Here is a 15998-nt window from a genome sequence, read left to right on the forward strand (position 1 = left end):
CACATTTTAAAGAACACAACTCCTTGAAATGGTGAAACCAGTTTCCTTCCAATTCAATATGATAAACCATTTTGTGGTTTGAAAGTGTAGAAACTATGACGGTTTCTCAGCCATCAGAACAAACACTTCTTCGGTTTCACTTTGGAGAACCTGCTGGCTTTACTGAGGGGAGGGTCTTTTTAGAGCATTTATAGATCCACCTGAAATCTCATTTAGGGTTCCAGAAAGAAATGAAGGAAGGGAGAGAGAGAAAGAGAGAGAAGAAAAAAATGACATTTCAGAGAAGAAGGAGCTCAAATTTGCCCTGCATCTGAAAATCTTAAATTTCTACTGAGGTATGTTTCTTCATTAAAGAATGACCAGGTGACAATTTTAGGAATGGTGACATTATTGAAGGGCATTCAGTAGTCTTGGAAATCATTTTCGGAGTTCACTAAACAAGTTTCTAAAATTTTTAAACAGCAGTTAAAATATTTAAATTTCACCATAATGTGTTTATTAAGAACCTGTGAAATACCCCAGTAACACTGCCATTCCTATTCCACAATATGCTTAACTCTGAATTATTGTCCTCATCTTTTAATTAAAATGAAATCTCCAAATGTCAGCTACTTCCCTCACTTCAGGGTTTCGGCGAGCCTGACATTTTGGCCAATGTGTAAACTTAATACATTTTTTCAAGCAGGCTTGCCCATCACTGTGGGATTCAACCGTATTAAGTAAAGGGAAATATACTGCCATATATTTTTCCAGGCACATTCTTGCAAGACAGGCCAGCATTTATGTAAAATAAATATTATACTGGAAGGAAATTTGGCATTATGCCAAACATCATACCTAAGCTTTTATTTAACTCAGTTTGTGCTGGAATACTTGTGCTACCTCAGGAAAATAACTCTTCGTTGAAGCCTTGGGTGGGGGATGATTACATCACTCTCCTTTATCACGTGGCTATAAAATATTTGAAAACAATATTTGTTTTCATTTGGATTTTAACCTAGAACCCACAGCTCCCGATTCCTTATGTGCTCATCTGTGAGACCTCCCTTGGCAACAGGGCAGGCTGAGGTCCCCCTACACAGCAGAGTGGTCCTGAGCAAACACTGCAAACTGTCTTACAGTCTCAGGGGTTGGGGGACAGCAGCTGATATCACTCAGTCTGTCCACTGACTACCAGAGACCACAAGCCCTCCGGTGAAAGGCAAGTTGGGGAGTGCACACTTAACACTTCTTGGAGCAGGACACCAAGTGTGGCAGGGTGACGTTTCAATGTGTACCTTACTGTTCAGTGTCTTGAAACTCAGCCATAGCTAAAGAGTGGGAAAGACAAAAAAAAAAAAAAAGTACCAAAAACAGGTTCACGCATTAAATAATTCTTCTTAAAAAAGAGAGCTTACCGCAAATTTCAAAGGTCTGTAGGCATCAGAATAAAAATAGAACTTTTTATATTCTTTGTATATTTTGTCTCCTTTCCTTGGCGCGTATCTCTTGAAAGTTTTCTTCTTAGTGACCGGGTCTTCCTCTAGCTGGTAATGGTTCATTCGCTCACACACTGTATCCAGAAGGTCGGTCAGGAATGCCTCGGACTGGGCCAGGGGGACCTGTGAAGAGAAGCCGGCGTGCAGGTCACTCCCTTCACGCTGACCCAAGTGAGGATGGTCCAGCGGGCGTGCGGGAATGCACGACCCCGCTGCTGCAAAGCGTCCACGTCTGAACACAGCGTCTCAGCTCCGTTATTTACATAATTTAAGGTCAGCTTAAATTTTAGTAGGGAAAAGTATACTCAAAAGAGGACAGAAAAAAAAAGATATGGAAACTATACCTACGCATATAATTCCTAAAAAAAAAAAAAGTCATTGAACATGCAGAAAAAAAGCTTGAAGCACAGAAGACAGTTGTTTATCTATCTATCTAGAGAGAGAGAGGGAGTGTGGTGGGGGAGGGAGGGAGGGAGGGGGAGAGAGAGAGAGAGAGAGAGAGAGAGAGAGAGAGAGAGAGAGATGCGCTCCTGCCCGGGAACTCTGCACCCGCTCGCAGAGGAAACCAGAAGTTTCGCGCTCCGCGTCAGCGCGCTCGGCTGCAGCCCGCTGGGTGCTCGGGGTGCGCGGGGTGCGCGGGCTGGGAACTCTGGCGCCCCTCTCCCTCGGGGTGCGGCGAGGGTCCCGGGGCCCTCTGGCCGCCACCTCCGCCCTGGGCGTGGGTCAAAGAGCACCCCGCGCCCTTGGTAACCGAGACAAAACCCTTCGGGCCGTCTAGACAGGTCAAGGTGCAGGAGGCTGCGTCCCCGCGGCTCCTTCCGGAAGGGGGCGTGGAGCCGCCAAGGGCGCCCGGCCCGCGCCCGGCCCGCGGCTTTGCGGGCTTTCTCCCTCTCCACCCTCCGCTGATCAAAGTAGGAAGTTTGCATGACAACCGCGGTGAAAGGGGCTGCATCACAAATGAACTCGGTCTCTGCAGTGTTGATATATCCAGGCTCCTTTGTCCCCTTTCACACGCAGTGTGAACCCTTCCGGTGCCAGCGACCGCGCGACATTCACAGGCGCGCTCGGGGCGCACAAAGGGTCTCCGCGCTTCACCGCCATCTGGCCGCAAATCTCATCAGCCAGAGCGGCGGAATTAACATGAAAGCGCGGGGGTTGGTGTGGCGCAGACCCGGGCGATTATAAACCACCCCGGTGTCGCCACCGTCGGCCCCCGTTTCAATAAGGAATCAGCCCTGTACAAACATTCTGAAAGGAACACGGGAAGAGGAGAGCCTACGAGGAAACCGCCACCACCCACCAGCTGCACCTCGCGTGCACAGGTAACGTCCCCGGCGGCGGGAGGCGAGCTGCTCGCAGGCCCGTGCGTCCTCGTTTGCAGTCCAAGAGTTGGTTGTGCTGGGACACGCCGCCGCAGCCCCTGGTTCTCATTCAAATACCAAGTTTTTAACTCCTAACTGCCTTAATTGTTAAACATCTCTGCGGTCAAAAACTGGTGCATGCCGGTATTTTACTCACGCCTTTACCATGCCCTTCGAACTTTGCAAGTTGTCACAAGATATACGTAGGCCCACAAACCTATCTAAATCTGCTTTATGACTGATGGAAACCAAGGAGTAAACATGTATCTTTCACTGGGAAAGTTACACAATGCAGAAGTGAATTCTTAAATCACACCAAGTCAGAATGATCGTAGGCGGGTTTTCCTGCAGCGCACGTGTTCCCAGTATCCTTCCTTTTCTGACGCATACCAATATATACTTCCTGGGTGTAAGAAGCAGCATTTTATTTGAAAGTGAAGAGTGGACTCTTTGATTTAAAAAAATCTAACTGTAATCAAGAAATCCATTCTCTCTCCCCCCCACTTCCCCCTCTTCGCCCAACGGGAAAGCAAACAGACTTGATGGTTGGGGGGATGGGGACCCGTCTGGGGGCTGGAGCCTGTGAGAAGCCCAGCCCCTAACCCCGGGTGCCAACAGGCCCTCACACACCCGGCCTGGCCTGTGGAGTACAGGTCACTCTAGAACCCGATTTTTAAACTAACCTAACACTCTGAGCTGCCCCCAAATTGTTGAGCCCATACATTTTGGGCAAAACCACGATGTTGGTGTGTGAGAGGCCTGCCACCACCGGTCTTTGAGAGCCCTTTTGTGTCGTGGGTTGCACTTTTTGAAAATAATCTTTCCACTTCGCAGTGGGTTGTTTTTCCTTATTTTTAAAGTATAATTTTATATACTGGAGTCAAGCGACATTGTGCCTATTTCAGCACACGTATGTGATGGCCAGGGATCATAGTGGATTTCTATAATGCTCCAAGTCCAGGGAGGCTGATGGCCCTGCCAAGTACAGATCCTTTAAAAGCAGGAAATGGTTGCTGGCAGCTAGCTCAAAAGACTCCATGTTGCCGAGTCCTGTGAGCAGGAAAGGGAGCACATCCAACCTGACACTAGCAGAGGTCGCTTTACTGAATATTAAAAATATTTCGCTCTTAAAATACCAAAGCATCAGCTTTCTTCCCCCAGAAAATATTTAAGAAAAAAATGCTCATCATTGTGGATCTTCATACAAGTGTTTAAATGTACATGAATAGAGTTTTCCATGATTCTACTTAGCAGAACCTCCTTCAGTAAATTTAAAGGCTGTCCTTAGTGAGCCTCTTTCCCCTTGGATCGTTTCGATTCTGAGAGCACAGGAAGGACAGGGACAAGAGGGGTGAGACTGAGTCTTTCTCTCTGTGCTGCGAAGATTTTGAATGGTACTTGTCAATAAAGCGACTCCTATTGTAACCTCCGGGAACCTTGCCTCCGCCCTCCCTGGACGCCTCGGAGATACTAGCCTCATTAAAATATGAATGGAAAGGCCGCCATCGCTACCCCAGTGGCAGGAGAGGACTCACTGGCCCAGTTTCTTATCTGCCGTTTCCTTTGCACGTGGGCTCATTTGGTACAAGTCAGAAATAAAAAAATGATCCGCGATAATTTCATCGCTATCTTGGAGTACCCCAACCCAAGTAAACCCCAACTTCTCTCACTTTGGAAAGCCACCTACAACTTCAATCATACGTTGTACATGCAGTGTCTGTCCCCCACCCCCGCCCCCATTTAGGCTTCCGTTGACCGTGTGCTCAGTAAGTGAGCACTGGATTGGGGGCTGGGGAATCTCCATATCCCAACTTTACAACTGAAAAAGTAGGCAAAAGTTCTGGCTTTGGTTTCTCTAGAACACTGCAGCTAGGGAGTTTATTACCGGCCACTGTGACACACTTTAATAACAGTCAATTACAGGATGCTGCCCGTGTTTTTTCATTACTGTGTCCCTGTTAATCTTGTAGTAAATTTCTTGCTTGATAGCTATCACAATCAGGGAGGAATACAATTATGTCACAGTGCACAATTAGACCTGAAAATCGTTGTGTGGGGTGTCTCTCTGCCATCACAGTCTGACAGTCACCAACAAATTCCACTCATCTTGATCATTCTTTTGGAGTTGCCTTCAGATACGAAACCAGCACTTAACCTGTTTAGGCACTGATAATTAATTTCACATTGTTGCAAAGATTTCTTTTCTACAGGGTTAGTTAATGTAGAAATTTTAATTGCATTATAGCAAATATCGCATCTAGTTTAATCACTAACTTTTCATCCATAAAAAATGGAATCATTCCTGATATTAGTTAAAAGTCAATATTTAGAAGTGAAAATTCCAAGCCCTTGCTTTAGGCTACAATAGAAGCATGAATTCAGAAACTCTTGTAAGCTGATGAGATATATAATTAGCCTTTATGTTAATTGACTGCTATGAGTTTGTTGTCTGACACTTCTTCATATAATATGCAAATGGCATTGACTGCTTAGTTTTATTAGACAATATAATTAGAAATCTGAAGGAGAGCTCGAGAGCTCATTCTGATGAAGAACAATGAAGGCTGACACATTTGCAGTTTTCTGTATATCAGAAACACTGAACGGTGTCTGGGCAGAGTCGGAGGAGATTTTGGATGACCTTTCTTTAGAGAGAGATTGCGACAGGCAGCTGACCTCACAGTGCCCCAAGCACCAGGAAGTCCTTTTGAGCAGGTGATGCTGGGCCATCATAAGGGCTGGGAGGAAAAGTGGGAAGACTTGGGGACCATGGACCACACATCACAATATAGTGGTGAACACGACATCTAATTTTTGCTTTCTAAAATTTGAATAATGGAAACTAGTCATTCTTACTTAAAATAAAATATTCTGCACGTATTTCCTGCCATTACTATTCATAGACATATCAGTAGCATCAATAGCAAAAAACTCAGCTTGTTTAAAAAGTGCTAATAAGATGAGAACTAGGGCTGGGGATGTGGCTCAAGCGGTAACGTGCTCGCCTGGCATGCACGGGGCACTGGGATCAATCCTCAGCACCACATAAAAATTAAGATGTTGTGTCCACTGAAAACTAAAAATTAAATATTAAAAAAATTCTCTCTCTCTCTCTCTCTCTAAAAAAAATTATAACAAAGATGAGAACTATGTGATTTGGGGTAAATTTTTCCAGTGATTCAGTGTCATTTTTATTCTGGAAGCTCTTTCCACTCAGGGACAAAATGGAAAAAAAACCCATGATGGGCCAGCGTTGAACTGTCACCAGATAGGAGTCGCCTAATAGAATTCAACTTTTCCTTGAAGTAAAAAACGTGCCTTCCTCTCATTATTAAATGTAAGATCAGTAAAGCCATTGTTTTCCAATTTTAAAACAATATTCTGCTAGTCTTCCTAAAAGCTTTTTAAATTTCAAGCATGTTAGGTAAAAGAAAAGAAATATATCTATGGACACGAAAAATGGCACCATATTTTAGGATCTGTTAAGAATCATTGGCCCAGGACCTGGGTACCTGCTTTGTCCTGTGTCTGGCTTTGCCCTGGCCTGGTGAGGCTCTGGCGGTTTTCCTCACCCCAGCCCTTTTTATTTTATTTTTTTAAATTTTGAGTCTCGGTCTCACTAGGTTGCTTACAGCCTCACTAAGTTGCTTTGAACCTGCCATCTCCCTGCCGCAGCCTCTCAAGTTGTTTTGCTCTTCCAAAAACAACTAATAGAAAAAAAAAAGAGAGAGCACCTGAACAGGCAAGCCACAATATCGCTGCATTAGTGGTAAATATAAACTTGTTTATTCACTTACAAATCATTACTGACTCTATCATGTTAGATGTTTCTAATTCAGACTTTGTGAAAGAGGACTTCTCCATGATTGTGAATGAAAATTGCAACAGATTTCTTTAAAAAGAACGTGTGACAGGGGAGGCCCCTTGAACATTAATCCATAATAACAGGACTCTGTCAACTGAGCTCAAGATTACTTAAGTCAATATCTGTTTCCTCACCAACATAATTCAGTCTTCCAGCATATTGGTATGGAACCACTGTGGTGGATGCATAGCTGTCTGTCAAGGCCCACCTCTTTAAAACATCTCCACAGTATAGATATTTTACAGAGTCACACTCTGGGAATCTGTGGCACTTCCCATCTTGTCTTCTCGGTTCTGCAGGCAAAGCCAGGAAATGGCAGGATCTCCCTGTTCAACATTAGAGGAGAGGGCCAGGGGGCTGGGTAATGAGTTTCATCTCCACAGGGTGAGGGGGCACACACGCACACACGTCTCTGTGCAAACACGCATGCACAGACTCTGCAGAAAGTGCCCACTGCCCTACAGCTGACAGACCAACCAGAGGACACTGCGTGCTTCTGGGTGTGGCCAGAGACAGCTGCACACAGAGGCCTGCAGGGTTCCCGGCCCCCTGCTCAACCTGGCTCTCAGAGTGTCTGCAGGAGCACTGGCTCCCACCTCAGGACAGTCCCTGCCCACCAGGCCTCCACACTGGTCCTGGTCTGTCCCCAACTCCCAGGCCATTCCACGTTGTTGAGAAAAGACCTGTGTGACGTGACTGAGGACCAGCCCACCTCCCGGACCTGGGCGGAATCCAAGGTCACCCCTGAAGAGCTGGCGAAGGTCCCTGGGTGCCACCACATGAGCCGTCCCCCCATTCCTAGGAAGGACACCATTCACATCCTGCCCGAGGGACCAGAGGCAGCAGGGCTTCTGCACATTCTGGGACTTGGGTCCTGATGGCCTTCACCAAGCAGGGAGGTGGGGCGGGGGACAGAGACTCAACTGCTGAGAGTCCCTCCAGGAAGCCAGGGCCACCAAGCTGGCCTCCAGGTCTGGCCTTCCTCAGCAGGTTTGCTAACCAAGAACAGTGGGAAGAAGAGAAGGAGGCACCAAGGGCCCTTCTCCAGCACGTGGGCAGAGCCTCTTCCCAGGACAGCCCTCCTCTCCTGGCTCCCAGCCACCAGAAAGACAGCTCTTCCTCTAAAAACATTTTTATAGGGAAAAGGTAACACATTTAAAAACAAATACTTAAAAACAAACAAACTTGATTTCTTTTTTAAAAAGCCCAAAGGCACAAAAGGGTAAAGAATAGAGCTCACCCCTACCCCAGACCCCTCAGGCCCCAGATCTCGTCCCCCTGAAATAGCCAGGTGTGTGTGTACATGTGGGCGCACCCGTGTGCGTTCTGCACGTGTGTGCATGAACTTGCACGTGTTCCCGCGTGTCCTGTGTTTGTGCACATGTCCCTCGTCTTCTGTCTCACAGGGTCAGGGTGCAGGGTGTGCTCTGGTGAGCTGTTTTCTTTCTCACCTCACACCTGGGACGCTGGCTGAAGGAAGGCTCAGAAGTCAAAAGCGGTCCTCGGGAAGCAGCTTCAGGTGTGCGGCAGGGAGGCCCCCAACCTGGGAGCGTGGTGCCAGGGTGCTGCGGCGCTCGTTAAGACCAGCCGTGAGGTTCGAGGCTCTCCCAGGTGTCTGTGGATAAACCTTGCCTTCTCTCTCCTGGAGCCACAGTCCTGACGAGGCAGGGCTCAACCCCTCTTCCCGTGAGGACCCAGGGGTGAGGGCTCCTGGAGGGGCGGGTTCCCACTGCAGCTGACCGGCCCCCTCCTCTGTGGCCCCTCTGCTTCTGCCCCACCTCAGCAACTCAGTGTGGGTGCCGGACAGGACCCTGGAGAACCTGTAGCAAACCCTTGCTTTTCAGATGGGGAGATGGAAGCCTGGAGAGGAGAAGGAGTCGTAGGTGGACAGATGGGACCCAGTTCCGCCGGCTCCTGCCTCCAGCCTGCGGCTCTCTGGGGCCTCTAGAATGCTCGGTGACTTCACTGGAGCCACTGACTGTCTGCAGCTGGCTGGGGACTCCTGATGACCAGGAGGCGTCCTCTCCCTCAGACCACAATGCCACAGTGTGGTCTCCAGGAGGCCCCTCGTCCCTGGGCCGCCCGTCTTCAGCGCTGAGTCCTGGCTGTGTCTCGCTCTCCCCGAGCCTCAGGTCTCAGGGAAGCTGGGGCTGGAGCCACCATAGGCTTGCCCGGGGAAGGCAGGCCTTGGCTTCCTCAGGGCCAGGTGGAGGTCCCTGCCACACAGAGGTGCCTGTCACCCTTGCTTAGTGCTAAGATGTGGCCCATTTGTCCTGAGATGTCACAGCAGCTGCTCGCCGGGCTCTCCACCAGCCGACAGGGGCCAGTGCTGGGGCCGAACTCGCCCCCCCAGGTCCACAGGAGAAAGTCCTAGCCCCAGACTTCAGACGTGACAAGACAGGGCCTTAAATGAGGTCACTGGGGTGGGCCCTTCCCCACCTGACTGGTGTCTTTGGAGTAGAGATGAGGACACACACAGAAGGAGGCCCTTAGGGTCCCTCCTATGGCAAGCCTAGGAGAGAGGCAGCGGAGGAACCGGCCCTGCCTCGCCTAGACCTCAAACTGCCTGCCACTCCTGTCTGTGGGGCCATCTGTGGGACTTTGGTGGCCCCAGCTAGGGCACACAGTCACCACATGGAAGTGTGCAGCCTCCCGCCGGCTAGACACAGCCCAGGCCCATCCGACTAAAGTTCACGGTGAGGTCAGCCCCAGACACCCAACCCTAGAAGGGGCCGACGGCCTGTGCCTGCACACTCGCACAGAGCAAGGTGGCCGTCAGCCCACGTCGGTGGGCCACCTGAGCCTCCCCAGAAGCTCTCTCTGTCCACCACTTCTCTGCCTCCCATGTTCTCAGGACCCAGAGCTGCCAGGGTGTGTGTCAAGTGGGGTCCATGGACCAGCAGGCCTGCCTTCCCCTGGGACCCCAGGCCTGTGGAGCCCCCAGGCGGCTGTGGGTACAGTCAGGCGTGAGCAGTGCAGGTTTGGGTGCTAAGGATGAAGGAGGAGCAGGGAGCAGCTGCCTTGAGCAACTTTTTTATTATCCGCTTTCTCTAGAAAGACCAGGCCAGCAGAGCCCAGAGGAAGGGCCACTTAGGAAGACATGACCCAAAGGCTCGGGCTTGGACCACGGTGTTGGGGTGAGCCAGGAAAGACGCCACCAGGCTCAGACCTGGGGACTGTGAATGCTGACACCACAGCACCAGGTCGGCGGAGCCTTCAGAGCAGAGATCGGGGCTGGGTGCAGTTCAGGGGAGAGCACTTGCCTAGCCTGTGTGCCAGGGCCTGGGCCCATCCCCAGCACCAGAGAGAGGAGAAATCAGGGGCTTAAGAAAGACATGGGGGTGAGGCAGGAGCTTCACGGTGCTTGAGGGAAACGGGGGCAGAAAAGGACACATGGGGAACCCCAGCATTCCGGCACTGTCTTAAGACCTTGTGACACGACAGGCCGACTGCTTCCCCAGAACTGTCCGGTCCTGCTGAGCCACTGCTCCTGTCACTCGGCTGGGTGCTGAGTCCCTGTTTCTGTCCTGTTGGGTTACTGTCTCAGGGCAGGTTGCTGGCTGTGGGTGCCCGGGGCCCTCATTCTTGATCTGCTTGTGTTTGTGGATGGCACAGGAAACGGAACTTGGCTAACAGACACGTGTGAAGGACACACACCAGATCCCAGGACCGGGTTCCTTAGTGCTTTCCCCCACTCTGGGGCAGGGCAGCTCACTGACTAGGGGACCTCAGGAACCGCCAGGGCCATGCGTCCTTCCACGCAGACCCGAGAGCAAACCCTGGAAGGCCCCAAGGTGGGAACCTTCTGGTGCTGGCCAGGGGGAGCCAGGCACCACCCAGTGGCCTCTCTGGTGCTTTGGGCAGTGGCCAGCTGTCACTCCACTTTATCCTTCACATCACCTCTTATCACTTGAGCCTGCTCATTTTTTAAAAGTTGATAGATATGAGATGATTTTCTTCTACTCAATTTCGATTACTTTTTCACTATTTAAGAATTAATCCCAAGAGATAACATTAATCTCTTTGTCTTGAGACTCAGTGTATTTGGAGACGAGTTTTCTTTCTGCCAGTTAATGCCTAACCTCAGAAGAGTTCTACTGCCCTGAGAACTCCAAAAGAGATCTCTTGGTGTCCTCCAGGTATGCAAAGTTTGGCTGCGTGTGGAATGAGCTCCCTGGTCACCGCTGACCACATGCTCTGACTGTAGAGGCCAAGTGCTCAGGAGCTCTGTGCTAGAGATGATGGAGACAAAGACAAGCGGTGTATTCTCATGGCCAAGACCAGCTTCTTCTGGTGCAGGGATCAAAGAGTGATGTACAAACATCTGGCCTCGAATAAAGAGTGTCGCCTGAGCTCCAACCACATGCTAGGAACATGCTAGTTCTTAGATTTAGACAGGGTGGGTAAAAGTCAGGTGAAAAACACTCTTTTGTGAAAATCACATGACATTCACATTTCTGACCCATGAATAGAGTTTTGTTCACTTGCATATCGTCCATGCTGCAGGTGCAGGGGGACGGTGTCCCCGAGGCTGTCCTCTTAGGCTTTGCGGACACACCCACCCCGTTGCCCACCCTGCTGCAGGTGGCCTCCCCTCTGAGTTGCATCCTGTGTGAGCTGTCCCCTGCCTGCAGGTACTCCCTGGCAACTCCTCCTGCCTGCCAACCCCTCTTCTCTTCTCTGGTTGCCAGTGGCCCTTCTGTCCTGGAGGACTCACCTGTTGCGCGCGCGCACACACACACACACACACACACACACACACACACACACACATGAGGAGAGCCCTGTGGTCACCAGTCCTCATGACCTCTGGACTACATCTGGGGAGGTGGGCAGTACCACTCATGTGGTGGCCAGGAAGCCAAGGCCATAGGGGAGTCTGGATGTGACTGATAGCTCAGGCCATGCCCCGGCCCGTGACCCAGCCAGCTCCGTGGTGGACACTCAGTTAACATTCCTGTCCCTGCCCCAGCAATACCCTGAGATGTCGTTGACTGTGTCTTTGGCCATGGCAAGGCCTGATAACAGCACCCAGTGCCTGGCAGGGCCTCTCTCCCACTCATTCACCTGCCTCGCAGCAGGGCGTGGGGTGCGGCCTCCAAGAGGAAAGTCTCTTGCCTGAGGTCACACGACTACTTTACATGCTGATGCAGAAGACCCTCTCCAAGCCCAGGGACAGGGTGGCACCTTTCTGGCCTTGGTGGAGGGCACCCAGATACCTCTGCAGTCCTAAGAGAGCTCCTGCACGTGTCCACACTGCCCTGCACCCTGCATGGGGCAGCCCTCGCAAGAACCCATCCCAGCCAGCCCAGAATCAGGGTTCTAGAACAATCAGACCCACGGACCCCTCTCAGAGACCTTCCTCCAGACCATCAATGCACCATTTCTGCCAGAGTTTCCATGGAAAGATCTATTTGCCAACAACCAGACTCGAAGCCCAAGCATGTTAAATCCACCCTCCCCCTACGCCAGCCGTGGTGCCCACTGCCTGTGGCTCCCTTTGTCCTGGGGGAGAACAGTGGCAATCCTCTAAACGCATCCCCATTATCCCCATTCTTCACCCGATTTGTGGATTCCAACAATTCTTATTCAGTGGAATAAGGAGCAATTAACAGGCGAGGGATTTATTAAGGATAAGTCATGCCAGACAGTTTTGACAGCTTGTTCTGAGTGTGACAGAATCACAGAACCCGAGGTTGGAGGCATGATGTGCTTACACTTGTGCAGCATCTAACTCCAGGCTGGTGAAATCATCCCTGCCAATCTGTCGGAACCGCGTGGATGAGGAGTCGCAGGCATCAGAAACTGACCGGGAGATCCGAGACAAAGGGCACAGGACACCGCCATGCACCAGATGGGGCCAGCCATGGTGGGGACGGCAATTTCATGAGAGGCCACAGAGGTCGATGTTAGGGTCTGTTTCCCAGAACATCCTCATCATGGATCTGGGGGGAGAGATGCCACAGCCACGCGGCTGAGTGGTAGGGTGGGAGGCACCAGCCCCCCGGAGGTGGCTCCTTCCCTGCGCTGCTCAGAGGCCACAGAGTGACTGGACAGCAATGGAGACTGAGTTTCCTGCCCACCCCACTCCCAGGAACACCCCGGGGAAGGCATGATGGGGAGAGGAGCCCCTCATCCCTGTGGAGTCAGAGTGGGGTCCCTGGGTCACACAGCTCTAAAGCCCAGAGTGGATCAGATTTCCTCCCCAAAGAGAGATGATCAAGCCCTAACCTCCACACCTGTGTTGTGCCTCTGTTGGAGAAAGGCTCGCGGTAGATGGACATGGTAAGATGAAGACCTGTGTCAGGATGGGTTCTGACCCAAAGTGACCAGTGTCCTAGAAACAGGGAGAGGCACAGACAGGTAGACACAAGGTGGCTGTGGAACCACAGAGGCGGTGACATTCCCAATGCAACAGCTCCAGGGCTGGTCACCTCCAGGGCCTGGAAGGTGTGCAGGGGTAGATTCCCTTCCAGGCCCCCAAGAAAGAGCTGGCCCTGGGACACCTGGGCTTTGGACTCCCTCTCTGGCCAGCAGTGTGTTAGGCGGCCCCAGGAGACAGAAAGCACTTTAGAGATAAAGAGCCGGTGGCTGAAGTCCAGGGGCCATGTCCCCTGACCAGGGCTGGCGGTGGAGCCACCAAGGAGACACTGGAAGGTCACAGGCGGGATTCATTTACCCCCCAAGACAGCAGTGACAAAAGAAGGGTTTCTATGCTTTCCCGGGCCCCAGGGAAGGTTGAGCCAGTTACGCAGCATCCAGCGCAGCAGCGAGCAGCGCCCCACGCCCCATCGCAGCCTTTGTTTATATTTATGAAATGAAGCGCCTGCTTGGCCAGCATTTGCTTAATTAACCCTAATTCTGAGCTAAGCTACCATAATCTTTAATTCTCTCATCACCGCAGACCCTCTGATAATTATTATTTTTATCTGCTCAGGAGTACTGAATCATCTGTTCCATTCCTTCTCCCCAAGGACACGGGAGCACAGACTCTCTCTATATGCCCAACGCCGACTGCACCGTTTGTCTCCTAACCCTAGTGCTCGGGAAGGAGGAGCATGGCGGGGCACCCTGCTGCAGCCACGGTCACCAGTCTTCAAGCTTGTCCTGGCCGTTACCAGTGGCGCCAGAGCCCCGTGGAAGAGCAAAGAGGCAGTGCGCGGAGCCCGGCATGTCTTCCCAGCCCACCCTTCTCCCCAGCAGGGCTCCCTGGGCCAGAGAATCCCTCTCAGGGCAGAGAGCTTCCAGGATCACAAGGCCGTTTTTCAAGTGACTTGCTCACGAGATGCCAGCTCTGCTCCCAGAGCCCCCTTTTACGTCCTGCTGGATGTGATCAGCTAAACCCTGAGGTGGAGACACCTGGCTTCAAACTCAATACCCAGCAGGTGGACAGGTAGCCAGCTCTTGGCTCTTCCTTCCTTGACGGGTTCTGTGCTTTCCTCAGACACCTCACAGGACAGCTACAGGCCACCTCCGATGTCCTCCTTCTACTTCCCAGAGGCTGAGAACACACTCGGAGCCAGGTGTTGTGCGTGTCGGGTGCTGAGTGGGAGCACAGGAATGCACTGAAGGCAGAACTAAGGGCAGAGATGGACGGTGGTGGACAGAGGTGGACGGCAGTGGACAGGCACTAGGACAAAACCTGGGTGTAATAGGCTCTAAAAAAGCTATAAAAAGTACTTTCGATGTTCAGAGTGTGTGAGGCAATGTCTGATGTGTTTCCCACAATTCTTTTCAAGAAGATGACAGAGTGTCATTCCAATTCGGAGGGGGAGTGAGGTTTGTTCAGCAAACAGTGCCAGCGCTGGACCTGCTGTTCATCTGGAAGGACAGAGAGCTGGACGTGCTCTGCATGCTTTATCCAAAGACAGGCTCCCGCAGGTCCACCACGCAGGCAGGAAGGAGAGCTGCAGCGCTGGGGAGAAAATCCACAAGAACATGTGCCTCCAGAGGCTGGGCCCCGGCACATGGTGGAAGGGGAGGAGTCTGCGGAAAAGGAGCCCAGCCACAGGCCAATCGCACAGCAGGCCGCAGGCAGGGTCTCTGTCCCCATGGGAGACCTTCAAAATCATAATAACATCAAAGATGAACTAACCAATCAAAAACTGGGTACAAGTAAGCAACCTGAAGCAGGCCGCCAACACGAACAGCAGCTTGTGAAACTAGGCTGAATCCACGGGAGGTCATGACTAGGAAATTCACACAGTAGGGAACACTTTTTTTTATTGCTTATTATATTACCAAAAATTCAAAGAATGATATTATCCATTGCACACGAAAATGCAAGAAGGAGCTTCTGTTAAGCATGTGAGATCTGCAGGCTTGGGGAAGTAACCCAGCAGCAGGGACTCAAGTTAAAGTGCTCGTGACTTTAGACCCCGGTGCCCTTTCTGTGTCCTACAGAAATCAGAGGGCCAGGGCTGAGCAGGGCTCCGTGGTGGAGCATTTGCCTCGCCGGTGGGGCCCTGAGCTCCACCTCCAGCACTGCAGGCAGGGAGGGAAGAAAAGAAAATCAGAACAGGAGCTATGGTCGAGTCTACTGCCCTGCAATGGTCACAACCTGAACAGAGCAGGAAGCTCACCTGCAGGGGAGGGTCCGAGGAGCTGGGCGCAGGGTGTTCTGCAGATGGCTTAAGGGGGCTTACACCTCCGCTGCTGCTCGGGGGCTGCTCGGCACCCACTTGTTAGGCCAGGCATCTTTGCCAGTTGGGGCTGCTGCAGAGAAACACTGCAGACCAGGGGCTCACACAGCAACTTAGCTCCCCTCCTCTGGAGGCGGAGTCCAAGGTCAGGGTGAGGGTGCTCTTGAAGGCTGTGTTCACACGGCAGAGTGCACTCTGGGGTCAAAACTCAGCCCAGTTCATTAGGAAAGCATTTATACTTGACCTTAAGCTTATTTAACATTTCCACTTGCTTCAAAGGAGAAAATACATACATAGTATGGTTTTACTATTTAAAAATGGCCCAAACCCAAAAATACAGAGCAGTTATGTGTCCAGCAGTGCTAGAGTGAGTGTGGGGACAGCAGGACGGCTATTGACACCTGAGGGTGGGGAGAAGGTCACAGGCCCCTTCCCTATGGACAGCCGTCCCCCCTCCGCAGGACCCACCCTGCCTCCCAAGACCCCACAGAGGGAACCAAACTCTGTCTACACTGTGTTCGCTCCTACTTGTACATACCTATGATGACCTTTAGTTTTCTTACAACGTGAACATGAATTAAAAGTTGAAAGGTGATTTTTGCATTGCAGATGCTTGGGAAGGAAAACTGCAAGCTCACAGCACTCTCCACGG

General features: G+C 51.3%; 1 protein-coding gene across 1 annotated transcript in view; it reads right to left on the reverse strand.

Annotated features, from left to right (window-relative positions):
- Cnpy1 (canopy FGF signaling regulator 1) overlaps positions 1-15998 on the reverse strand; it is a 33440-nt gene that overhangs the window by 4399 nt on the left and 13043 nt on the right. Inside the window, exon 2 of the mRNA XM_026406177.2 lies at positions 1398-1601. Within this exon, the coding sequence (XP_026261962.2) occupies positions 1398-1601 (204 nt within the window). The remainder of the gene's footprint in view (positions 1-1397; positions 1602-15998) is intronic.

This window comes from Urocitellus parryii, chromosome 3, assembly GCF_045843805.1.
Source record: "Urocitellus parryii isolate mUroPar1 chromosome 3, mUroPar1.hap1, whole genome shotgun sequence".
Taxonomy (NCBI): domain Eukaryota; kingdom Metazoa; phylum Chordata; class Mammalia; order Rodentia; family Sciuridae; genus Urocitellus; species Urocitellus parryii.